This window comes from Carassius gibelio, chromosome A15 (genome assembly GCF_023724105.1).
Source record: "Carassius gibelio isolate Cgi1373 ecotype wild population from Czech Republic chromosome A15, carGib1.2-hapl.c, whole genome shotgun sequence".
Taxonomy (NCBI): Eukaryota; Metazoa; Chordata; class Actinopteri; order Cypriniformes; family Cyprinidae; genus Carassius; species Carassius gibelio.
Genome location: NC_068385.1, coordinates 13021287 through 13047926, shown reverse-complemented (window position 1 = coordinate 13047926; position 26640 = coordinate 13021287). Strand labels below are relative to the sequence as shown.

Sequence of the window (26640 nt, the reverse complement as noted above, 5' to 3'; positions counted from 1 at the left end):
TTCCTGTTCCATTCCCTGTTTCTTTGTTTGTTTGGATTTATTTTTGGTTTTGACCCCTGCTTGTTGGATTCTGATTTGGATTTCCCATTAAATCCCACACTGCATTTGGATCTCTTGTCTCCTGTGTTTCCCTGGGTTCCCAAACGTAACATTTCTATATTAAATAATTGGCTTTTAGTTTAACTGTACCAAAAGCAAAGTAAATTATTCAAATAATATCTGGAAAGTTTTCTGCCAACTATTAGGTGAATATGAATTTAGTATAAAAATAATTTTTCCATGGACCTGTTTGAAAACCTCTGTATGAGCCAATGATTTGCTATTAATATGACATCACAATTGTTTAGATGTGATTTATTTAGAAATAACTTTTATTCATATACTGTGGTTGAGACAATATTCACTGGACAACATATATTCATTTTAAAAAATGTACAAATTGAACCTGTCTTTATTTACATGTTTATGAAACAGTATACCCACACATTACACAGAAAATCTATCACAGCAAACGGAAGAAAGGTTTTCTGTTGTCTTTCAATTCAATGGATTTCGCTGGACTTTACATAAGGATCTTTCTGAAAACTGTACAAACAACAACATTGTTCTACAAAAGTGACAAGTCACAATGTGCAATCCAAACATAAGAGCTGTTATTTACAGTACATCACAGTTGCATTTCTGATAGGAATGGAGGTGTGTTGTTTAATTTAGAGTGTGAACGATGTCTTGTAATAGGGCTGTGAGTCTAGTTGAGAAATCCTCCTGTATGGACTCTATGTTTGTCTGATGGAAACCAGCTGACTCACCATGACTCTGGTTTTCTTGCAGGGCAGTCATCTGTTGGTCTAAGTTGGAAATAAACTGTTGATTCCGAGCTGAGGAATTCTGGCAGAACTGTTCCACTTTTGAAGCCATCACATCCCTTGGAGGCTGTGTCGAGGCCAGATGGCCTGCCAAAGCTATCTTGAGTGCCGCGACCTGACCTTGTACCTCTAAACTGAAGGTACACACTTCCTGTCCCAGCCTGGCGGTAACTTCCTCCCAAAGATCCTTTCCACTACTGTCTCGTTCCTCCTCTACAGCCTCAAATGCTTTTGTTTTAAAGTCCTCAAAGGCTGCTGTCCTCTTCTGGTGGCTTACCTCCAAAGCTAGCATTATCCTCTGCACTGCCTCCTGGTAGAGTGTGGCTTCCTCTGGGTTCAGGTCCTGGAGGTTCAGATTGAGATTCTCACAGAGGTCCTGAGTGTTGGATTGGAGAGCCGTCTGGAGCTGCTTAGTGAAGGGGGACAGGAACTCCTTGACATTGGCCATAGTGTGTTTCGGGTGGCTGGGGTAAGGAGAGAGTCTCTGCCTCAGTTCAGCAAGCTCCTGCTTGAGACGAGCCCTCAGGCGCTCAGACTCCATACTCAGTTTGCGACTCAGTTCAGCTGCCATGGGGTTGTAAGAGTCTTGGGAGTAAAGGTCATTGCTCACAACATGGTTCTTCCACACACCACTGCAAAATAGGATCAGGGGTCAGTGATTTGGACAATGACTTGGATGTGGACAAGAATGCACATGATAAAGAGAAGGAAAAAATCTAACTAGTTGTCCAAAATGTACTTTTTGTATTCTTTTTGGTTCATATGGTTTAAGAAACTCTTATACAACAAAAAGAGTAAAAACTAATAACATTTTCCATACACCTTGAAAACATTTAAGTGTACACTTCTCTTCATTATTTTCAAAAACATTTTTAAATGTTTTTTTTTTAATTTTATTAATTATCAATTCATTAATATCTTTACTCTATTGGTTGGTTGCACCACATGGCGTTACGAAAGTTTTACAAATATTAATTGTTATATTATGAAATAATAATACAATATTATAACTAATAATAAGGTCTTCCATTCGAGAATTTTATTATTTTTTATGAGCCATTTTCTTCATTATGATATCACTACAGATGTATTGCAAATTGACATTTTCACTTCATGTCCCTCAAAAAATATAAAAATACATCTTATTTAAGAAATTAAAAACAGCATGAAAATAGACAAAATAAATAAGCATTATTTCATTGTACTGTACTGTCAATTCTTCTAATATGAGAGTGAACTTACTTTAAGTCTTTTGCTAAATGTTTCTTGTCAATGGCCTGATTGTCTCTCTGTAAACTCCATGTGTCTCGACTGATCTCATCATTGAGTGGAAATGCTGAAAGGGAGTATGGTTGCATTAGATAAGAAAAAAGAGACAGATCTTGCAGTCACCATACAGGCAATGGGCAGGTGAAAAGACAAAAAATAAATAAGGAATGTACAAATCTCCATTTTAGAGGGAATGGAAATTGATAATATACAAAACTGAAGAAGCAACAAACCTGTTGTAGCAGTTAAAGCCAAAGCCAATGCAACAAACTGCATATTCATATTTTTGTAGTGTTGCAGGTTATTCTAAAGGAAATAAAGAAAGAAAGAAAGATTTATGTAATTAGATTCATTTATTTAAATGTTATTGACTGCCAATATATTAAAGAGAAGCATTCAAATATCATAAATCAATTAGTCTACAAGTGGATATTTGGCCCTTACCTGTTGATGTGAAGATGAGAATTTCTTCTCGGGGTCCACATTTAAAGCATTCCCTTATCAGAGGTTGTCCTGCTCTTCATCTGTGTCAACACAAACCACGTAGAGGGGCAGTCTGATAACGATAGGCGCTAGGAACCTAAAGATATTTTGCAGAGTGACCTCTTCAAAGCTGCTCTCTTCCAACAACACAGATTCAGAGTAGCCCCAGTGATGTCACATCAAGGCCAATATTGACGCAATTCCAATTAATGCGAGGTCATTGTTATTGGAATGTTTACTACTAGGTGTTTGGCTCTTATAGTGAACAGGTTTGAGTACATAACATTTACGACATGGGCTTCACGGTGCTCTGTCCTGCAGGGCTTATGTTGGATGTGAACTCAACTGCATGAAATTTGGCTTAGTTTTATCAGTCATGTTGATTCCTCCTTAGCTTTCCCACAGCAATGACACAGAAATAAGTCACAGAGAATGAACCAACGAGGCCTGTGCTTGCTGCATTATCTGCCATAGTTTTAGTTATCAAACATACTGTTTGTCCAGGGTAGTGTGTTGTGTAAATCTAAAGAATTACGTAATTGTAATTTGCTCCATTTATTTGGCTGTCCAGGCAATGACATGTTTATCTCCAATCATATATTTATACAATCGTTCAATTATGGTGACAATGTGAGCATCACTTTTACCTTTTCCTAAATATTATCAGTGTATCACTGGTTAAATTTCTGAAGAAAAAAAAGGTTGGCTGTTAAGTCATATATCTTATCACTGACCCAAAAAAACGAATGGAAACTCAACAGAATGTATACACTTCAGCAGAACTGGATCAATCCCACTATATTCATTCACAAATGTACTGTAACATTCTTTGGCCTAGGAAATACTAATTCAGGTACGTGACACACATTTAAAATTTATTAAAAATTCTTAATCGCTGCCAAACTTTAATATTCATTTTGCAGGGTTTGTTTCAGGTAAATATTCATATCCTTCTTCTTCTCCTACTACTACTACTACTACTACTGAATCCTAAAGGATTCTGTTCCTGATTCAAACATCATCTGAAAGCTGAATAAATAAACTTTCCATCGATGTATGGATAGGACAATATTTGACCGAGATACAACTATTTGAAAATCTGGAATCTGAGGGTGTAAAAAATCGAAATATTGAGAAAATTGTCTTTAAAGTTGTCCGAATGAAGTTCTTAGCCATGCATATTACTAATCAAAAATTGAGTTTTAATGTATTTACAGTAGGAAAGTTACAAAATATCTTCATGGAACATGATCTTTGCTCAATATCCTAATGATTTTTGGCATAAAAGCAAAATCAATAATTCTGATCCATACAATGTATTTTTGGCTATTGCTACAAATATATCCCAACGACTTAAGACTTAGGATGTAGTCCAGGGTCACATTTACAAATGCGTCACTAGTGAGATCTTTAAATACGGACACAGTTGTTATCTAGGAGGAGACTGCAGGAGGACTCTCCATGAACTGAGTTTAACTTCGCAATAACAAATTGTGCAACAAGTTGTTTTGTGGGAATGGATATCAATTTATAAATAGGCTAACTATAACATATATTATCAGTTTTATCAGATAAGTTATAACTTCAGCAGTAAAGCTACCTTGTCAGATGAGTTCATTCTTATGTAGGGCTAAAAGTGTGTGAAATGTGAAAATGTATTGCGTAACTGAAGTCCCCATTAGGTCATAGTCCACACAAACTCAGCTAAATTAATTCAGGGTCCAAGTACAATGATTTTAATCACATTACATCAAAAATGATATAGTCATAATAAGCAGTAAGCAGCATAGTGTTTAACTGGCATACAGATACATACAATTTTTAAACAATGTTTTTAACTCTACGTATTACATGTCTGATTTGCATTGTCAATACTAGAGTCCCTTGCTAAGTTTAAAGAGTGTAACGATTTTTGCTTATGTAAGTGTTTGATGATAATTCGAACTTGTTTATACTGCTATAGCTCTGGATCCAGATTCAACTTTAACCCAGATATTGCAATCAGTTTACTAGGCTGACCATGACCTTGTCGCTTACTGGGTGCATCAAAACGAATGAAGCCAAGGGATGTGAAAAACAGGGTTTGTTGTTTCAGCATCCCATTGCTTGTTTGAATAGAGAGTGCCTGGAATGTTCTCTTCTCTTGCCAAAGTGTTTGAGAAAGCGTACACAAGTGTGACATTTCTGATCTGTCTGGACTTTTTCTCATAAAATGGCAACTTGTGACTGATTTGAAGTTTTTCAGATGTGCTGAAAGACATTTAAAGCATGGCTAAAATTATTAATCAGTTTCATGGTTTGACTGTGGCCTGTAATCTAAACTGAGAGCATCGGGTTGCAACTTTCTACCTATTGGCATGTGTGATACTTTATCTCTAGACTGTTCATGAATCATTCAGTATGGCAGGGAAAGCACTTCTTGTATGCCTTTGAGCTTCCTCTGAGCCCTGGGCTGCAAACTGACATGATGTGCTCGTTCTGGCGTTGCCTCTGCTGGCTTACCCTACTTTGCTGGTTCTTTGCCCCAAGACTGAGCACTGCTGTTGGATCAAACATAACACTAAGACTTCCTGAGAGATCTTCCTGCAAACCAGGTAATTGGTGGGTGTTTATTAGTCTCAGGGGTTAATTTTTATTACAATGTGAACAAGACAACTGTCTTAAACTCTTTACCATGCATTGATCATATTTTTATGTCTACTTTTATGTGTGTTTTTATATGTATAATAAAAATAATTATATTTTACACCTGTTCTATAAAACTCTGAAAATGCATTATACTCATTATTTTAGATTGCAATGATCTAAAAAGCGCATTAATCGTTTTTGATATTGTTAAAAGTATTATCAATTGTGATAATTAAATTGCAAGCAGTGAATGGGTGCCATCAGAATGAGAGTCCAAATAGCTCCATCAGTAAAAGTCTTGCAAAGTGTAAGGTTGCGTGTTTGTATCATCAAGATTTTTCATCATTAAAGTCATATTTAAGACCAATATTTCTGGTAATTTATAGTTAAATTGCTTTATTAAAAGTTTTGATTTGTTTTATAGATTTGATGACAGACAAACATGCAGCTTTTTAACTCAAGAGACATTAATTTATGAACTCAAGTTGTGTGGATAATTGTGATGTTTTCATCAGCTGTTTGGTTTCTCTTCTCATTCCCATTCACTGCAGAGAATCCATTGGTGAACAAGTGATGTAATGCAAAATTTCTCAAAAAGTGTTCTGATAAAGAAACTAACTTATCTGCATCTTGGATGTAAATTTTCTGCACATTTTTGGGTGAACTGTTCCTAGAATGAAATTGAGTTTGATAATTGAAGCAAGATTAACCTTATAATTTTGTGCACTCTGAAGGTTTTTACTGCCCAGAGGGAGGTGAGGGTCCAGTTCCGTGTCCAAGAGGAACATATGGACCAAGTTTTTGGGCCCAGTCTGTAAATGACTGCATCAGCTGCCCGCCACATCACTATGGACCTAGAGAAGGCTTGAGCAATTGCCTGCCCTGTGGGCCTTGGTCACAGCAGCCTCTGCTTGGACAGGACAGCTGTACATGTCTGCGAGAGGGTCAAGTCTTCCAGGTTACAACTTATTGCATTGTTTACATCATTTCTTGTGTATTTGTAGTGTATTGTAGAGAAGCAATCTGCAGACCTCTGCTCAGACAGATGCTCATGTTTCAGCCCAGTGGGAGTCTGGTTACCACTCTCACTGACTGCTGAATGCTCTTTTCATCAGTTACTAGTCACTAGGGAAAACAGTCTGGATTTATTGTCTCTAATGGCTACTGTCTTCCCAATCCTGAATGTAGGCCAGTGACGGACAGTGTCCATGTACATTGGGATACACACAGAAAGGAGAAGCCTGTGTGTTGAAGGTCTATGAGATCTGCAAGGATGGAAGAGCACGAAACCAGCATGGAGAATGTCTGGACCACAAGCAATGGAAGCAGCATTGCTCCCAGCAGGTGAGCACCCAAAGGGAAGAGGAAACCGGGGTAATAGGAACCTGCATTACAGTTGTGCTGTTTGCACACTGATGATGACATACTTACCATTCAAACTTTTATGAATGGTGCGTCATAACTTGCTTGTTTTGCTCATGAAAGACATCCAATCTTCAAAGTTTTTTTGTGAATGGTTGACCTGCAAGTCAGTGACCTGTAAAGTAAAATACATTTCTCCATGAACTTTTAGTGCACACATAAAGGGGCCACATGCTGAACCCTATGACCCAGTGACGCAGTTTTCTCATTGAGCAATATGTCAAATGTTTTACCAACCAGGTGTGTCCATCTCCTGAGCTGTATGAGGGCTATGATGGTTCCCTGGGCCTGTGTGCTTGCAGAGGGCTGTCCAGGCCTGAGCCAGACAGGGCTGAGTGTGTGGGCTGGTGCCGGAGCATCCTGAGTCCAATTCTGCAGCTGGTTTGCACTGGAAGCATTTACCTGCTCTACACTGAGTCTAATCAACAGGTCAGGCCTAGTGCATTCACATCATAATATGGTGTTAGGAAGGAGACACAAAACATAATGACTATGATACCTCATATAGTAGTCTAGTTTTGGGGTAACACATTACAAGCAATGTGCCAAATGAATGTTTCCCCCAGAAAGTAAAAATGCATGTAATTGATTTCATAACATCCTCATAAAACTACAGGCCTAACTTTTCAATTTATTACCTCTCGCTTTGATAGGAGTAACAGGGGTATATTTAAATGCATGCATTTAAACATTGTAGCCTTTCAAAGTCTTGATAAAAAAAAAATACACCACTACACATATCCTTCTTTTCACACTGAGGACAATTGAGGGACTCAAACACAACTATTCAGAAAGCTTCAAACATTCACTGATGCTCCAGAAGAAAACACGATGCATTAAGAGCCAGGGGTTGAAACAGGACATTTTTACCATTCAATAATGATAAACCTTAATAACTCCTTACATTTTGTGATGAGTGGGGCAGGGCTGAGAGCCACAGGAAGAAGGAGATGGGAACCGGCGAACATTTTAGAAGAATTAGAATGAGAAAGAGCTTTATTGCTAAGTATGCTTGCGCATACAAGGAATTTGTTTTAGTGACATAAGCTTCCAGTACACAGATACAACAACAACACACAGGTAATACATAAAATGTAAGACAAATATAAGACAAATATTGCAAAATAAATCTAAAAATAAATAAATTGTATGAACAGTTGTGCTATAGATGATTATGGACTAAAATACAGTGAAATGCAGGGATGTAATAGTATGGAGGTTGTAACAAATAAATACAAGGATATTGCACATTTTTGTTGTAATATTTTGCAATAGGCTAATAAGTGGGGAACATTTAACTGTTCATGAGGTACAGTAGATTGCCTGGTGAAAGAAACTGTTATTTAAAAGTAATTTAAACATAATTTTAATAACAAAATAAACACAAAACTGTGTCCCTCACGGACGACTGGCGTGCACAAACAGAAACAAAACGATATAAATAGTCCTGGCCTGTCCTCTCTTGTCCTTCACTGTCGTTACTCCTCCTTTTATCCTTCCGGAGCTCCTCCGTGGGACCCGAGACCGGTGAGTGGGCAAGGGTCTCTCATTATCTTTCACTCCACCGGCCTTGCTATGTTCCCATGGTGGTTAGGCTGTGGTACAACATTTTTTTTTTTTTTTTTTACCTGCTGATTCTTTGCAACCTCATCTTTGTGATGTGAAAATAAAACAAATTTACTTTTCCTCTCCACATGAATAAGATAAAGTGCTTGAGTGTGGATCAAGTTACTGATGATTCATTTGGCTGTTCAGAGTCTATTCTTTCTTTCGGGAGACAATCATTTTATTTATCGTGCACTTTCAGCTTTTTAGTATTACACACTGCATGAAAGGCAATATTCGAAATGGCATAATGGGGTACTTTAAGTAACAAAAATTAATTAAAGTGTAGAATGATTTGTTTTTCTTTGGTAATGAGTAACTCAATGGAAATGTAAGTAGTGTCATAGTTTTGATATGCTTGTTTAAAGATACTCTAACAACAAGCAAAAACTTTCAGTTTTTTATTCCTGCATTTATTAACTGCAAAAAATACAGGAAACACAGTATGACTGGATAGCATTACAACAAAGTACACAATGTGAGGGACTTGCACAAGACATTGAGAGTGTAATACAGCCCTGTTTACACACAAGTGAGAGCTTAGCACAAACAGCAATAGGATTACACTCTGCCCTATGTGTTATTAAACTACCCTTTTTTTCTTAAAAGGTGAGCATGTCTGGAAGCATGCTGGAGAGCGTCCTCAAACACTGGGACTCCTGTGGGAGCTTAGAATGCAATGTGCAGCTCAACTTCTCCAGGCCTGTGTACACAGTTAAAACAGGGGGTGAGTTGACAGAGACAAGGGCAAGAAAACAGAGGGTTTCATGACCACGGTTTATCAGCAGCCTGCTCTCTGTTTGCCATTGTGCAGAAACGGGCTTCTTTGGTCTGCTTAATGCCGTCCCTGTGGAGGTCAGGAGGTTGATTCTGGCCCACAGCCAGCAAACCAACAGCCACTTTGACCCCCTAGATAAAGACAGAGGTATCTTATACACCAACATATCTTATATATACACATAACCAGTGTATTAGACATGTTTAATGAGATATGTTTTGTTAGGAAACATCAAAGACAAAGAGGAATATTGGGACTCTCACTGGTCCAGTAAATCATCAGCGTTCGGTACGTCTGACATGAGGCCTAGAGGAGTCTTGAACCCAACAGCATGCTTACATCCGGGAGACATTCTTCTCTTCACTGTGACCCAACAGCACTATCCTCAGTATGATGTGTAAGTACATGCTGATATGTGATTCATCTGCAGCCCATTCACTTTTTTACTGTCCCAGAGTGTCACAGAGGGAATCCTGCTTTTTTCACAGAGACAGCTTGTACAACACTAATAATGCGTTTGACTGGGGACCCTTCAGATTACTGGCACAGGACCAAGAGCTGCCACGATCTACCCACTCCCTGTTTTCCATAAGTCTCCATGAGCCTGGGGTGTACGCCTTCAAACTCAGCAGCCACCAGCATAGGCACATGGTATTATGATCCATTTTCAAGTTATGACGTATAACTGTTAAAAGTTATTACAATTCTGTATTACTAAATACTAAATAAATTAAAAACTAAAATACAAAAAATGTAAATAAATTGTGCTTTATATATATTAATACATTAAAAACAGTAATATTGCAATATATATATATATATATATATATATATATATATATATATATATATATATATTTAATATATATAATATAATAATATATTAAAAAAATATTTATTCCTGTGACTCAAAGCTGAATTTTCAGCAGCCATTAGTCCAGTTTTCAGTGTCACATGATTTTTCAGAAATAATTTTAATAAAATGATTTGGTGCTAATAAAACATTTGTTGTAATTATCAATGTTAAAAACAGTTAGGCTGCTTAATAGTTTTGTGTAAACCATGATACTTTCTTTTTCAGGATTCTTTGATGATTTGAAAGTTCAAAAGAACAGAATTTATTTCAAATAGAAATCTTTCGAAACATCATAAATGTCTTTACTGTCAAATTTCTTTAAATAATGCATCCTTACTGAAGAAAAGTAATACCCTTTTCTTTTAAAGCATTGTGTGTCTATATATATATATATATATATATATATATATATATATATATATATAGACACACACACACACACATATGTGTGTGTTTGTGTGTATATATATATATTCTAAGTTATAAAACCATTCATTTCTTATTTTCTCAGACATCACACCTCACATTTTCATCTGTTCTTAACTTTTTGGGGCAAATTAGCTTGTTATTGTGAAAATAACATAATTGTATTTTACTATATATATTTTTTTATCTAAGTGATCAATAAATAAGTTTCACACAATAAATATTTACATAATTTTCTATATATATATATATATATATATATATATATATATATATATATATATATATATATATATATATATATATATATATATATATATATATATATATATATATATAAATATATATATATAAATATTGTTTTTTTAGTTTATCTTAATTTTAAATAGTTAAGAATTATTCATATTTGAAGATTGAAATGGATGGTCTGAGACAAGGAAAAAACTAAACCAAAAAACATTAAACATAATTAAACATAAAAAAAAAAAAAAAAAAAAGATATGATAAACAGTTTTCAAGACTTTCACATATAAAAAATTAAAAAAAAAAAAGTAAAACTGTTAGTTGTAATAAAAAAATCAAGCACTATGTCCATTGTTATTCTTTGATTTAATTGTTTGGTCCCTTCAGTATGTGAGGGTAGTGCCTGCAGGTGGAGAGTGCTATGACTCTGGACCCTTCTTCCCTTCTGACCCACATCATTTGACTCGCATGGGCATCGCACAGAGACGCCAACTGCTGCTCCGCCCCGACTGGCTGATGATCGGTGGGCTTTTAGTAGGAGCTGTGGTAATCCTGTGCTTGTGTGTCATTATATTGGTAAGTGATAAGGAAGGCTTTAACAAAAACCTTGGGGTTAACTTGGCTTATTGAAGTGAGTGAACACTGTGTCCTCACAGATCTTGTTCAGGGAGTACGGCTGGCCTGAGAAACTGCCAGCTCAGGTCAGGTACCGTGATCTGCAGCTAAGGTACAACATGGACGACTATTCATCGAAGGGCTCCAGGGTGGTGGCTGTGAAAAAAACACATAGAAACCTGCAGGTGGGGTTGACTGAGGATTCAACGCAGAAAGGTAACTACTGACGTCACAAACCACAGACACAACCTTTTTTGTACTAACAGGGGCTACATATGCTACCTTCTTACAAAATTAGCCCTACCTTACACAAGATCCCTGTGTGTACCTGGTTCATCCCCTTGACCATAATGCTTATGTACAGCCACATGATGATGTGGAAAAAAAAATACATAAGGCGCACTGGACTATAAGTCGCATTTGTTTAGCCCAAAGATTCAAGAGAAAACATTACCGTCTCCAGCCGCGAGAGGGCGCTCTATGCTGCTCAGTGGTAAACAGGAGCACTTTGAGCAGCATAGAGCACCCTCTAGTGGCTGTAGATGGTAATGTTTTCTCTTGGTTCATTTGTCTTAGTTCATTTCTCTTGGTTCATGTAAAATACATTTTGATGAATAAGTCGCACCTGACTATAAGTCGCAGGACCAGCCAAAATATGAAAAAAAGTGTGACTTATAGTCCGGAAAATACTGTAAAAACAACTATTTTAAATATAACTTTCTTCTGTGATGGAAAAGCTGAATTTTCAGCAGCATTACTTCAGTCTTCAGTATTGCATGATCCTTCAGAAATCTGCTGACAATATGCTGATTTGCTGCTGAATAAATATTCCTTATTATTATCAGTACTGATAACAGTTGTGCTGCTTAATATTTTGTGGAAACGGTGATATTTCAAACTTAGACCAAAAAATTGTTAAACAGTAATGTAGAACCATACTGTAAAATGTTATCCAAATATGATTATATTTAGTATATACATTATATACATTTATAAAATATCTAATGGCTGAAAAAAAAGGAAAACATTGATCAATTAAAGCTACTTTTTTTCTAAAGATAGAAAAATATCTATAGATGTTTTAAAATGAGCAAACATGATTTTAGACATTATCAAATTACAAGGAATCCCTCTGAACTTCACAATGAAAGATAGAACAGTTTCCCCAAGATCTCGAAAGCTTGTTTTTATTATTTTCTCCAATAGCATTTGAACATCCATTGCCAAGATTCCTTGTCTGCTTAAGATAACCGTGATATCAGGCCTCATTCATCATGGCTCTAGAAAACGGATTTATTTTAAGTACAAGTTTTTAGGATACCCCTGACGTTTTGGCAGAACCATATCTCTGTTTGACAAACACATAGAGTCCTAGACAGTATCATACACAGTTACCAAAGATTACTCTTCGTTTTCAATGCAACGATTGTGAGGAGGTGTATTGTGTGTTACACTTTTGGCAGTTCTATGTTATTGCATTGCCTCTATCCAGAACTAGTATTCCCACAGACTGTTCTCACATTGTCTGCAGCGGTGGCTCTGGTGTCAAATGAATTCTGGGACTATGAAGAGCAAGTGGATCTCGAAGGATTCAGCTCCAGCACCTTCTACGACATCCTACTCAAGCACAGCGTGTCTGTCACAATACGTCTCGGGCAGCTCAGAGGAGAGGTGAGACTCTATAAGAAGAACAACAGTCTGTTTCCTGCCCCTATGAGCTTCAAATATCACCGTCATAAAGTTCAAATATATTTACCCTTATTAAACAACATCACTGAGATGCTCAGTTAAAATTAACTGTCTCTCCTTTGTCACGGTTTACTATGAGACCATGTGGGATACAGCAGTGAATTCTTACTTCACTGGGGCGAAGTGTGTGGATCAACTTGTAAAATGAGTTGTAAGCATAGCATTCTTTTGTCGGCTTGTTTCATTGATGGAAACATGTGCCCTGTCTAGGTGAAGCAGCTTTATCAGGGGGTGCTGGGGAAGTTGAGAGAGCTTCACCCTGGCTGGAGGATGTTTGGAGGGAAAACCGAAGGTCTGGAGAGGCAGGTGGAGCAGGAGATGGTGAGACGAAGAGCACTGGGCAATCAGCTGACACAGCTACTGGACAGCCAGCTCCAGATCCTGCGGGTGGAGATGAGAGCGCAGCAGGCCATGCAGAAGACCTTCAGAGCGCGACTGAGAGAGAGCACGAGGCTTCTGAGACTGCTGGCTGAGGGTCAGACCTCGCTCTGGGATACACACATCAAGCACCAGTATGTCATGGAGTCTGTTTTATCTCTGCTTGTTTATTCATGTTTAGATGTGTGTTCGAAACTTCAAATCCTCAACTACAAAAAGCTGATTAAACATATATTATCAAATTAATACTATTAAAATAATTGAATTAATCAGAATGATTTCTGAAGGATCATGTGACAATGTGCTGAAAATTCACCATCACAGAATTAAATTACATTTTTAATTATATATTCAAATAGAAAACAGGTCATTTACATTATAATAACTTTTCACAGCATTACAATTTTTACTGTATTCTTAAATACAGTATTCACCTAAATTTGTAATAACATTGGTGAGAGATTTCTAGGAGACCACATTCAAAAAGTTTTAAAGGCTGGTTTAACAGTGTTTTTAACGTTGTTTTTCATGTTCGCGGGTTGAAGTAACCCCAATAACATGATATTTGGAACCTGGAATGTGAATTTTACCAGAGGATCCCCCCCCAATGTGATTTTTTTTTTTTTTTTTTTACCGGGGAACCCACAAATTATTCATATTTGTTTAGAAAGTGCTGTTTTTATCCGATGTGTCTGCCCGGATGCAGTATGATTTAAGCCTTAGCATAATATGATGAAAGTAGGTTTCACTGTGAAAAACTAGACATTTTGCTTCTCCTCATATCTATGATGTCATTGCTCAACACACACCACATCTGATAAAATAAGCATCAGAGGCATCAGCAAGGTGCCCTTGACGCCCAGGAAGGGCACGACACAGACAGTCCACTGTAAAACCAATGTCTGCCTGACTTCATGCCTCTGGATCTACCCAGCCTCTGCACAGCCTGCCCTTCACCTCCCTCAGAACCTCTTTCTGATTTGACACTTCAAAGCCCAAATCATCCACTCATCCCAATGTGTTGGCATTCCTTAACCTTAGTTTTTTGTCAATACCATAGTAAACTCATAATAAATAACTATTTCATAAAAAAAAAACCTCAAACTTTAATTTATATAAATAGTTTTGTTGGCACTGTTATTTAAATGTTCTGTTAATCCATGATTCATAACCTCCTGTATATGTTGTGCATTGCAGTGTTCTGGAGCGGTTAGCTGTGCTGGCTGATGAGATGACTGAGAAGATATCAGTGGAGAGCCAGAGGCTGGGGGCCTGGGTTGTGCTTAAAGAGGGCACTGGAGCACAGCTATTATGCCCTGCTACTGGATCAGTCCTCAGTAGGGAAGACATCATCTGTGAGACCTTTTCAGATATTAACCATGTAATTCAGACCTAATGTTGTCATTGTTTTCAGTCAGTGGCTTTGCTAACAGTTATAGAAAATAGCCATCCTCGAAAAGCCTGGCTACACCACTAGGTGGAGGTATTTTACAACATTGCCCACGCATTGCTGGTCAAATCCTGACAAATAGTTTCTGAGGCTCAACTTGGCATGTCTGTTGCATGACTGATTGATTAAAGTGTGTAGAAACACAAAAAGATTCCACTCTTTTTTCCCTCCGCAGCTCCTGATGGATCTCTTAGAGCTTGTGATGCTGTTCATGTAAACCCCCTCACAGGCCTCATTCAGCCCAACTCTAACGCCCATATGTTACTAGCCAGTGGACACAGCATGCCAGTTCCCCCGGACTTCTTCCTGCACTCCCAGACTGGCAAACTACTGCCTGTGGCTGGGAACGTGGGCTTTGATCCTGCTTCCTCCAGCCTTGTCTGTACAGCTGATGCTTGTGTGGGTGAGTCATTAGGTATGCTCGTTTGTACATTTAAAAGAATATTCTGAGTTCAGTTTAAATTAAGATCAGTCAACGGCGCTTAATGTTGATTACAGCAAAAATAATTCAGACTCGATCATTAAAAATAAGTAAATAAATAAATAAAAATCTGAAGTTACAGTGAGGTGCTTAGGAAGTAAGTCTAAGGGGCCAATTTTTGAAGGATGTGCAGCTTTTTATAAAAAAAAGTACTTGTTTTTAAAGTCTGAACTGTAGAGTTATTTCTGTCATTTTTATTGGCGTTTTAGATTTTAAATTGTCATTGCAGTGAAGCTGTAACCCAGATTTTTGCTTTTTAAAAGTAGAAGAGGTAAAGGAGGGATAAGTGGTAATCAACATTGTGCCACAAATGTCTTTTAATGAAATTCCCAGTCTCCAGTTTTTCCCTATTTGATGGTCTGTAAAACTTACCTGAATCAGTTAGCATCAGCAACCAAGGGTCATTTAATATGGGATCTCACTGCAACAGTGTAAGAGCTTTCAGAACATTCATCATTTAGATACATTTTTCTTATACAATCACAATGGTGATTAATACCAATTATCAGATTTATTGTATTATTAATAAAAGGTAAGTAAAAGGTTAGGTTCCCATTGCTCTCAGCCCTGCCCCACTCGTCACAAGTGTTATAAATATTATAATGATATATGATTAAAATATTTTGTTTATTTTTATTTTTTTATTTTCATTTATGAAATATTTGTTTGTATAATTTAAAAACGTAAAACTTTTTGTATAGAATTTTTGCCAATTCATCAAGTGTACAGTACTTTCAATAGAAGTCATTTTTCGAGTGCTTAAAAGTGAAAATGTGAAACTTTAAAATTTTCTTAAGTACATTATTATTATTATTATTATGATTATTATATGTGTATTATATAAGCTGAAAAGTACTAGCCATTTTAATGGTCACACTGATGCTAAAAATGCTAATTATTTTTTTATATTCAAATCATGTTAACACACACACACTGTTCACATCTTGTGGCTATACTGTAAAAAAGCAAACAAACAAAAAAAACCTCAATACCATTTTTAACATATATGTTAACATTATGGATTGGCCCCATCCACGTTTATTGTAAATGTATTAATGCTGATTGAAATGTTATTGAACCCTTTCTTTCTTAGGTGAGGTGGGAAAATGGGAATCACCCCTGCTTCCTTTCATTCCGTACCCTCCATCCCGCCACGCTGAAATCCATGCTGCTTCCAAACTCCGGGGGCTTCGTTCAGGCCAAAGGCTGGTGCTCGGAGGACCCATGTGTGACTGTGACACTGGTGTTTTGGTGCCTATTCTGGCAGTCACCATCCATCCACACACTGGTTTGGTTTATCCTTTGGGAGGAGTGTACACATGTCCCATCTTGCGCCTGAAGCAGCCTATTCAAATAGGCTGTCCCATGCTGGACCCACGTACAGGTGACCTAGTGCTCATCACAGGCATCAGTCTTGATCCCCATACAGGTCCGTTTTCTGATTGTTGAAAAAATGTCTCAGCATGTTCAAACAGCCCGATTGATGAGTGTCTCTGTTCAGGGGCTGTACTTCCAGTTGGGGGGCTTCACCTAGGCGAGTCCTTCATCGAGCCCTTGAGCGGACGGATGGTGCGGGTTGGTGGAGGCAGCGTGCGAGGAGGAAAGGTGGTGCCTCATGCTGGGGGTTTCCAGGCTCTGCTGGACAGCCAGGCTCTGGGCGCTTGCTTGCGAGTGGCAGAGCTCCTGCAAGGATTCAGTGAGGAGTGGAGCTCAGCAGCTGCAGATCCACAAGGTGACCTGGACAGACTCTCGGCAGCAACATCTGAGCAGGAGAAGGCCTGGAAAAGCAGCCAACACTGCATGTTACAGCTGCTGATTCGCCTGGAAGCTGTGCAGGAACAGGCCAGGGGTGTGGCGGAGAATGGCGGTAGTGTGGGTGGGTAGGAGCTCCTTGGTACAAAACATCTATACATCGCATGAGCTGCACATTAATATAAGTTAGGTTATTGCAAAAATATACCATTCTAACAAAATTGCTATCACAGTTATTGATACTTTGGTACAATTCTGCCTTAATAGCTATAAAAGTTGCCAGATGTAGATTGCCAACTGTTGTCTACCATTTTCTTTTCTAAAGTTTATGGAGAATTTGTGTGCTTGGATAGTTTTTTGGAAATTATAAAAAAATTGATGTGGATAGTAACTAAAAAGTTCACTTTTTAATCCCATTCAAATGAGGCTTTTTCATTTTCTGTTGGCTGTGAATGTGTTGAAATATTTCCCTCCTTTCTGATTGACTGTCTCTGCAGTTTTTGATCAAGCCACTGCATAATTTAACAATTTCTTTTAAGAAAAATACTTTGCAGTGTCACAATTCATTCCAGTCCATGTAATATTAATATCAAATCACTTTTTTACCATTTTATGAGCAGATTTTACTGAAAACCATACTGTTCATGGACATTTCCAGTTCATTCTTATGTGATGTTCTATAAGGCTTGTCTGAGTGAGTTGGCAACAGTAGCCAATGGTGAGTGGAGCGTAGTGAAGGGTCATTTAATACGGGATTCAGACAGTGTTCATCAGTTTTGATTATTTTTCCTTTATGATAACAGTGGTGTTTAATACCAAATAAAAGCTTTGTAGTAATATCACTAACAGTAGGTTATGTAGGTAAGTGAGATTAATGTAAGTATATGCTATTTGGTACAATTCAAAAGTCTCAGATTCTCACTAAGGCTGCATTTATTTGATCAAAAATGCAGTGATAACAGCACTATTGTGAAAAGCTATTAAAATGTTAAATATCATTTATCATTTTAATATATTTTTCAATATAATTTATTCCGGTGACGGTAAGCTAAATTTTCAGCAGGCTATTACTGCAGAACTTAGTGTCAACATGATCCTTCAGAAATCATTTTATGCTAATTTGGTGCATGTTTATTATTATTATCAATGTTTAAAAATGGTGCTTAATATTTTTATGCAAACCATGATACTATTTTTTTTTCTTTGATGAAAAATGGTTCAAAAGAACAGGATTTATTTGAAATAGTTTTTTTTTTTAACAAGGTATAAGTGTGGACTGTCACTTTTGATCTATTAAATGCATCCTTGCTGGAAAAAAACAACAACATACTGATCCCAAACATTTGATAGGCAGTGTACATTTTTTTATATTTCTTTTTATTTTAATTATACATTTGTTAAATATTTATTTTAACTTTTTCTTTTTTGCATTTTGCATATTTATAAAATGTTTTTATTTGTATCAAATGTAGGTTTTATTTTTTAAGTTTAACATTTACCGTCATTTTATCAAAGTTGAATTTTTTGCTAAAGCTCATTTTGCCTCCTTGCTTTCTTCCCTTCCTTTAGGGGAAATCAAGCTTCCTGGGATTGAGCTCTCCTTGCCAGCTCTCCCCGGGTTGGAGTATCCTGACCCTGGAGGCTCGGGTTTGCATGTCCCAGTTCTGGGAGCTCAGTTGGACTGGGTGTCAGGATCTATTGTGCCCCTGGCAGGAACCATAGAGGATGCAGATGGTAAAGGTAATGGAAGTTACAAGTAATGTTCAAATCCAGTTACATTAATCTCTAAATGTTAACCTAGAGTATATTTTGACTCTCAGGGCTAGTTCCCATGCATTTTGGAGCGCAGACGGTGGACCCAGTGACAGGGGTGTTGGCTCCAGTTGTGGGAGCCAGTCTGGATGTTTGGAAACGGACTGTGGTTCCTGTAACTGTGTCCCAGATTCTCCTGTTAGGAGATAACCCAGACAGTCTCACGGTGAGCGAAGTTGAACGAAATCACAGCAGCATAAAAGCTCATTTGGCTTGAGGGTGTTTATATGTGTGCAAATATGTGCAAATGTGTGTTTGTTCGCCTCAGGTGGAAGCCCTCCAGAAGGAGAGCAGTGTACAGGGCACTTACTGGCGTGAGCAGACACTGAAGGAAGAGGAGATGGTGGGAGACTTTGACAGAGCCATTAAACACTATCTGTCCACATCCATACAGGAGTCTGACTTTGTGAGTTGTGGCCTATTTAAAATGCAAGTCTTTGGACCAAGTGTCTGTTTTTATTTTGGTGAGTGTCAGTGTGATGGGAGGCGTTTCTACCATACCTGCATCCTGAATGTGATTTCTGCATGTTCATGTGTGTGCGTGAAACAGATAGACTGGATGGACACAGACAGGCAGCTCAGGGAGACCGCCGCTGAGATTCAGGAAAGCGCTCAGTGTGAGGCCCAGAGAAAAGCTCTCCAGAACTCAGAGTTATCGCTGCTCCTACAAGCCCATGTGTTACATGTTCTCACAGGAGGTCAGTCCTCACATTCATACTCCCACTGAGAGCACAAACCACTATGCTTTAAAGATTCAATACATAAAACTCATGATTTGAAGTTGGTATGATTTTTTTTTAGGGCCGGGACTCGATTAAAAAAATTAATCTAATTAATTAGAGGCTTTGTAATTAATTAATCGAAATTAATCGCATTTTAATCGCATATAAATATTTGATCTGAGAACAGTGAGAAGTAATTTTTTTTCACATGGATTTATAGTATACCATTGAATAATGACTGAATAAATAAGCTTAAGCAACAAAATATTGTTTATTTTTGTTCAACCAAGTCTAGCAGACCAGTGCAATTTTTGCCATGAAGTGTAGCAATAGCATATTTAGAAACAATTTAGAAATAGTACCTTTCAGAAATTCAGGAAATATATATATATATATATATATATATATATATATATATATATATATAACATTGGAAACACTGACTATTAGAAAACATCTCTCTGTTGCTTCAGACGCCATAACATACTAAGTCCAACTCTCCATTGGCCAAAACAATAAAGAGTTCAACATAAACTGTTGCACCAACAAAATAATACATAGTTCAACATAAAGTGTAAAGTCCACGCTAGCTGCTATATGTTTTGCGTTGAGGTGATACTTGAGGCTCGTAGATGTGCTGCTGCGGTGATATGCGAACGCTAGTTGGTGCTCCAGCATAATCGGTCCGCCGAAACTCATCCAGTGAGAAACGTTCCGCGGTGCAAAAATAAGTTATTAAAAATGCGGGAATTTTTTTCTGTAATTAATTAATCTTAGTTAACGCGTTATTTTTTGTGTAATTAATTAATCTCATTAACGCGTTAAAGTCCCGGCCCTAATTTTTTTGTTAAGTTTTAGAAAGAATGAAGTCTCTGATGCTCACTAAGACTTGATAATATTGCATGTGAGTCACATGGGCCAATTTCATTTGGAGCAAATGTTTGGAGCTTAACCAGCCCAATCTCATTGGAAAACGTAACTATGTTAGGATGCAATTCGTATGTACAATTGTTACAACAACAAAAAAACATGAACCTCTAAACCTATCTATCACTAGTTCCTAATTAGAACTTAAGAAAACGTACTAATGAGATCGTACACATTCATATGAATTAGCCATCAGATTTCCAAAATATAACATAGTTACATATTGCATTGCAAGTTTGTTGGCTTAACAAAGGTGACTATTAACTATCATTGTTTGGAAAAAAATGTTGTCCTCAATTTTGTTTCAGATAACAGGTTTAGGGTTTGGAATTACAAGATAGTGAATAAGTAATGGAAAAGTTTTGATCTCTGTGTGAATTCTTCCTTTAAGGAGACGAGGAGGAGTGGGAGCAGCAGTGTCACTGGCACACTGAGCTCAAGGCCGTGCTGAACCGAGTGAGTGTGTCCATGGAGAGACTGCAGAAGGACCGGGATCAGCTGTCGGCACAGGAAACACAGCATCTGGTCAGCTTGTTTTTTTACATTAAAACATAAAAACACACTCTCACCCTCAGAGAGAAAGATACAATGCTGACAACAGTCTGTTGAGCTCATTACTACTTCGTTGAACAGATGAATGAGCAGATCAATACACTGGAAGCTTGATATCCTTCACATGACTATTGGTGCGATCGACAATATTCTGGCTTTGTACTGTCCATTTGTTTGATGGAGTGTGGTCTGGGATGAATAACACAGTGTCTTTTTGATTATGACAGAATGGAAAACTGAGGGAGCAGGATCTGTGGGAGCAATTAATGCAGAGACAAGCAGAGCTGGATGCTGCGCTTTCCTCTCTCCACTGTGCTCGGCAGGTCTGCCAGCTGCGTGCTGACATTGCGCAGGTAACACGTGCCGGAGGCCAATTGTGCAGGTTCATCTTAGAGCTGTTTGGTATCTATTTGGGACAATTAGGAACGCTTTAGCAGACTTTATTCCACCTTTACCTCTGACAGTCTACTGAATTGATTCTTTTCCTCTAGTCATTGGTTTCTGGCACATTCTGGTATAAGGATTTTGGCATGCTGCAGCCCAAGGGTGTGAGGAACCCTTTGAAAGTAATAGCTATGACTCAGCAGAAAATCCTCCCTCGGCTTGAACGACTTATTCAGCTGCTGGAGGAAACCAAAGCACTTGGCCAGTCGACCAGCGCACAGCGGCGGCAAAGCTCTGGTACAATAACCTCATTTATGCCTTATTACTTGAAAGTTAATCATGCTTTTTGTTTCAGTTGCAAAATGTTTCTCAAAAGGGAAGCAGGCGTTCAGCCGAGACAGCGCTTCCAGAGCGTGGACCGAATCTGTGCCGGTTGTGAAAGGTATTTTTCAATGCACAAAACAATAAATAGTGAGATTCTGGTTGTCAGCCTGTAGAATTTCACAGCTGTGTTTGTGTCTCCTGCTGCTCCAGGTGTCTCAACTCAGTCCTTTAAAGATCAAATGAAGGCTCAACCTGCAAGTGAACAGAATGCCCTCTTGGTGCCCTCTCTTCCTCTGTCAAACCCATCTTACACTCAGAAAAGTCAGGAAAAAACACAGCTGAACCACAGCCAGGGTGAGGGTGTCTTAAGTCAGAGATCTTACCAGCATCCTCATTTCAGATCACAACATGATGTTCTCTCTTGTTCCATTCAGATGTCCAATCTCTCCAGGAGCCTGGTCTGTCTGCACACATCAGTATCCCACAGCTAGCAGGTCAGAGCATTTTACTTGAGAGCTTTGAGCTGAACCAGTATATCTTAAAGACTCATAGGTTCTTTTATATTTGAAGGTCACATTTGAACCACAAGAGAACACTAATGCAAAAACATTGTTACATTGCACATGACTATTACTACTATGACTATTATGGCTATTATTGGGGTGTTGTTTCCTATACTTGCTTACACTTAGAGTATGTTCACATCCCTAATACTAGGTATTAAACTTCAGTTATTGCACCATTTGCCAGTGTTGTAGTACTCAAGTCTGGACACGACTGGATTCTAAGACCATATTTTTTATGACTAGTCGAAAACAGCTCATTTGAGTCCAAGCCCAGGCCAGGTTCAAATGCTCCTGATGTAAAATCCAATCATTTCAGTAGTAATCCAGGGTGAAAGTTTTCCCCATGCAGATTTCGTGTGTTCAGGTTATTCACACTGATTCACCATGTTGACCAAAAGAAAGCTGGTTTCTGGTTAAACTGTGTTTGTACATAAACTGCACTATTGACAATAGACAATTTACCTTTTGCAGTGAATTCCAATTTTTGAGTGCAGAAAAATGACCCCCAAAACAAACATTGAAAAAAGGATTCATTTTTAGGACAAGAGTATTAGTATTAGAGGATGGGCAACATACTAAAAACCACTCAGAACGTGTTAGGAACTACATTTTAGTAATTAAGGATTGTGATGACATATTTTGAGCTGGAAAGAACCTAAAATCTAAGTACAAGTAAATGCTAAGAAACATTGATTTTCCTGTACTGGTGTTCTGTATTTGTTTTATGGTGTTGCAGAGGAAGACTGGTCCAGACTAGTAGCACTATCTCCTCTATTCCAGCTGATGAAGGAAGTGGAGCAACAGCTCCGGGATAGTGCCAGAGATAGAGGCCTTCTCAAGATCCAGCCTGCGGGTAAGGCTCTAATTATCACCACTGAATCGTGCAATCTGAACTCATCAGAGCTGCAAAGTCATTAGTATAGCAAAAGATGACTTAAAGCCATGAAAAACATCATGTACATGTCACTGTGTGAATATAACTTGAGCTTTATATTTAGCAGCTTCATAAGGTTAAGGGGCTGTGTTATAACTTATTACTCATGTGATGATGTAATTAATTAACAGCTTTATTTTTTGTTAAAGTTCGCAAAGATGCTGAGTGATCAAAGTCTGACTCATTAAATGGTGTGAGTTTGTACATGCATTCAGGTGCAGGCCAGTCATTCATGGATTTCATGGATGCCCAGTGGGAGTGTGAGGGAGAGCTGATTCAAGTGAGCTCTGAAACCCTCAACCCACGACAGCTTCTGCTCTACCAGCATGGACAGTTTCTGCTCCAGCATCTTCACTTACATAAAATGGTCTGGATCCGTCTGTCATTTTCTCCCTTATTATTATGTTCTCATAGACAGTGTTGGGAGTAACTAATGAAATGTAACTACAACTACAAAGTAGCATGATAAAAAAAAGATATTTTAACAAGGTGATGGGTTGCATATGCAGCTTGGTTTTAATTGGTTAGATAATTTAAATGTACCAGTTGAAAAAAAAAATCTTATGAGTACCCGCATTTATAGTTCTGACATTTTATGATTTATTTTTCTAAAGGGATATACAAAATAATATTATGTAAAGCATTTTTTTTACAACTGTTATACAAAATAATCTAATATTTAATTAATGTTGATCAAATTATTTATTTATATAATTTATATAAATTAGGGTGTGTTTTTTTTCTATTTGTATTTAATAAATAATAAATGTCAATGTCAATATAAATATGTCACTTGTCTTTACTGTTATTTTTGATCAGTGTAATGTGTGCTTGCTGAACAAAAGTATTAATTTCTTAACAGTCTTACTTACTCCAAACTTACATGCAAACAGCCTTAAGTTTATTGACAGCTTTGATTTCTTCATTCTAGATACCAGCAATAACCCTTCGACTGGCTTCTACTCTTCCTTTCAACGACTACCATAACAATGCTTTCCGCAACTCTTTCTATTATCAGGTATCTAGGCGCTTAGGCATGTATGTACTGAACCAGCCATAAAAAGAAAGAAAAGTTATTAATAATTTACCAGACTTTGAGAAGTGATAATTAGCACCACTTTCTCTGTGATAAAATCGGTCTCATGGCTAGTTCGGTTGCACTAAGGTTAAATGGCCTTGATTGTCAGTCACTGGATAAGTGATAATTAATTCCTACTTAGTGCTCTGTCATACAAACCCATGTGCACTTAGCAGTTCTTATGTTTTCAGGAGGAACAGAAGACTCTGTTTGTTCGCAGTCAGAGATTGCATTCGGTGGGTGGTCTCTCTCTGCTGCTAATGCACTGTGCTGCACACATTTCCACCGGCCAGATGAGGACCGACACCATTCCTGCCTTTCAAAGAGCCTTCTTCAAGGTGCTATAAGTAACCACTCCACTCCAGCACAGCTTGAACAAACCAAGCATGGAATGTGCTATAGAGTCTTTCTTATTGACATAATGTCCTGTCCCCATTTCCAGGTTTTACAGGTGGGCCTAAGCGAGCTGTTCCATGCCAGACTGGGACAAACTGATAGTCCAGACGATGAGAGGACGAAAGATTTGGCATCTGATGCAGCTCTCGATGGTCTTCTGCTGGAAAGAGTCCAGAAGCCAAGTCCTGGAGTTTTTTCAGAGCATGTAAGTTTGATTTATTTCGACATATTCGCCCCTCATGTTTTCAGTAGCTGTTGCCAAGTAATTCACAGGGATGTAGCAGATGCCGTAGGATCAGACAGATGTGGCAGAAGCAATACTCGTCGTAGTGTGAGATTTCGGATGTGTGCTGTTTTCTGGGCAGGAGGTATTGGAACGTCTGCGCAAATACAGAGAGGCTTCAGTGTTACGCCAGGTCGAGAGTCTTCTAAAAGAGTCTCCTAAGAGCCTGGAGATCAACCGCCTCAACACTGACCCATCACTCAATGACGACCCAGAAAACCAAGATGCTGCTCCTGCATGAACTGATATTTTAACTTTGAACAGCGCTGCCTTTCTGACAGTGATGAATCCAGCTTTCAAAGGAATGTTATGTGCTGTGAGGCAGCTGATGGCCTTATCGTCTTGGGTGGTAAAGGCCCCTGGACCAGGTTAGATCATCTAGTTTTGCTTCTAGTGGTGACCTAGCACAGCTACTTTCTTGTACAGAAGTTGAAAAAATGGCCCTAAGAAAAAAACCTGAAAATGAGCAATATTTTCATCTGCATAGACCCAACAAGCGAAACTTTATTGAATCCATTTTTTATGTCGATTTCGAGAATAAAGCCATGTTACAGAATTTGATCATGTTGGTTTCTACCTATTCTGACTAGCTTCTACCAAATGACACAAATTTGTACCAAAATATCATACAGTTTGTTTGGACTTAAACAAAATTTAACATGCACACACATATATTACATTTTATATATATATATATATATATATATATATATATATATATATATATACACGCACACACACACACACACACACACACACACACATATAAAGCCTTGCTATATTTCTGTGTAATGGGGCAATATGATTATATGACTCATTGCATTTAATTTATTTGTTTAGAACCATCATTTTCTGTTGTCAACGTTTGTATCAAAACCATTAAAACAGACCAACAACCAATTGTATGGTCATGACACAGTAGTTAAGACTCATTGTATTAGATTATGACTAAAAGAAAAAGAAAAAGACAAGCATTTGCAGAAAAAATATAGCAAAATAATGGTCTGAGCATTGAGTTTAAAATAGATTTAACAAAGCAGAATGCTCAGGGCAAAATTATAAAGATTACATTTTAAAGTAGCAATGTATAAACTATCTCTGTCTTCTTGATCTGTTTACTATGATAGTATAAGACAGTCCATTTACACTTCTCGTGTCTCAGAATGGAACTTTAACAGTCTTGTTTACCAAATACTTATACGCATAACTCATTGTTTTGTCTTGCACTGTCTTGTTTGATTGCATTTTATTTATGTATAGTGGTGTTTTTCTGCTATTCACATTTGATACAGCTGCTAGTTTGTGCCTGAATGTCCCTCTAGGGATCAATAGTTTGTTTATCTAAAACAATAAAACACTTTTATCTGTTTAAGTGTATCTGCTTTTGGATTACATCTCAGTCGTTGTTCATATTTATGAATACATTGGAGCACCTTCATCATCGCGTACACCCAAGAGCTCTGGCTTTATCTAGTACATTTCAACAGTAATTCAAAGTTATGTTTTCTGAAAGAATGAGTGTGGCTGTGTCCTTGCAGCTTGCTGTAGAGAAGAAAACGGATATAAATACGATAAAAATAAAACAGTTTTTTTTTTTTTTTTTTTTTTACCGTGTAATGACGTAGTTGCAAGTATCTACCAGCAGGAGAAACAAATCTTCT

The 26640-nt window shown here is 37.7% G+C and overlaps 2 protein-coding genes across 5 annotated transcripts; one reads left to right on the top strand and one right to left on the bottom strand.

The window, feature by feature from the left end:
- Positions 1 to 338: 338 nt before the first annotated feature.
- Positions 339 to 2706, bottom strand: LOC128029472 (apolipoprotein A-IV). 2 transcript variants are annotated; one of them, XM_052617275.1, is made up of 4 exons: positions 2580 to 2706; positions 2369 to 2441; positions 2109 to 2202; positions 339 to 1498 (listed from the first exon to the last, which is right to left on the bottom strand). In XM_052617275.1, the coding sequence occupies exons 2-4, from the start codon at positions 2415 to 2417 to the stop codon at positions 706 to 708; spliced, it is 936 nt and encodes a 311-aa protein (XP_052473235.1). In that variant the 5' UTR covers positions 2418 to 2441; positions 2580 to 2706; the 3' UTR covers positions 339 to 705. The 2 variants fall into 2 exon arrangements, with proteins under 2 accessions (XP_052473235.1, XP_052473236.1); XM_052617276.1 differs by lacking the exon at positions 2580 to 2706 and having other exon boundaries at positions 2369 to 2564.
- Positions 2707 to 4420: 1714 nt separating this feature from the next.
- si:dkey-103g5.4 (uncharacterized) lies at positions 4421 to 26351 on the top strand. Of its 3 annotated transcripts, none has more exons than XM_052617272.1 (32): positions 4425 to 5212; positions 5981 to 6204; positions 6435 to 6590; positions 6909 to 7097; positions 8883 to 9000; positions 9088 to 9198; positions 9277 to 9448; positions 9540 to 9702; positions 10964 to 11152; positions 11233 to 11407; positions 12723 to 12862; positions 13151 to 13452; positions 14516 to 14673; positions 14944 to 15183; positions 16343 to 16678; positions 16751 to 17125; positions 18571 to 18741; positions 18822 to 18979; positions 19082 to 19219; positions 19364 to 19511; positions 20854 to 20987; positions 21242 to 21367; positions 21506 to 21695; positions 21775 to 21840; positions 21933 to 22076; positions 22157 to 22216; positions 23025 to 23141; positions 23438 to 23589; positions 24154 to 24240; positions 24492 to 24638; positions 24743 to 24901; positions 25062 to 26351. In XM_052617272.1, exons 1-32 carry the CDS (start codon positions 5005 to 5007, stop codon positions 25218 to 25220), a joined length of 5412 nt encoding a protein of 1803 aa, XP_052473232.1. In that variant the 5' UTR covers positions 4425 to 5004; the 3' UTR covers positions 25221 to 26351. The 3 variants fall into 3 exon arrangements, with proteins under 3 accessions (XP_052473234.1, XP_052473232.1, XP_052473233.1); XM_052617273.1 differs by having other exon boundaries at positions 4428 to 5212; positions 14944 to 15171; XM_052617274.1 differs by lacking the exon at positions 24154 to 24240 and having other exon boundaries at positions 4421 to 5212.
- Positions 26352 to 26640: the final 289 nt, after the last annotated feature.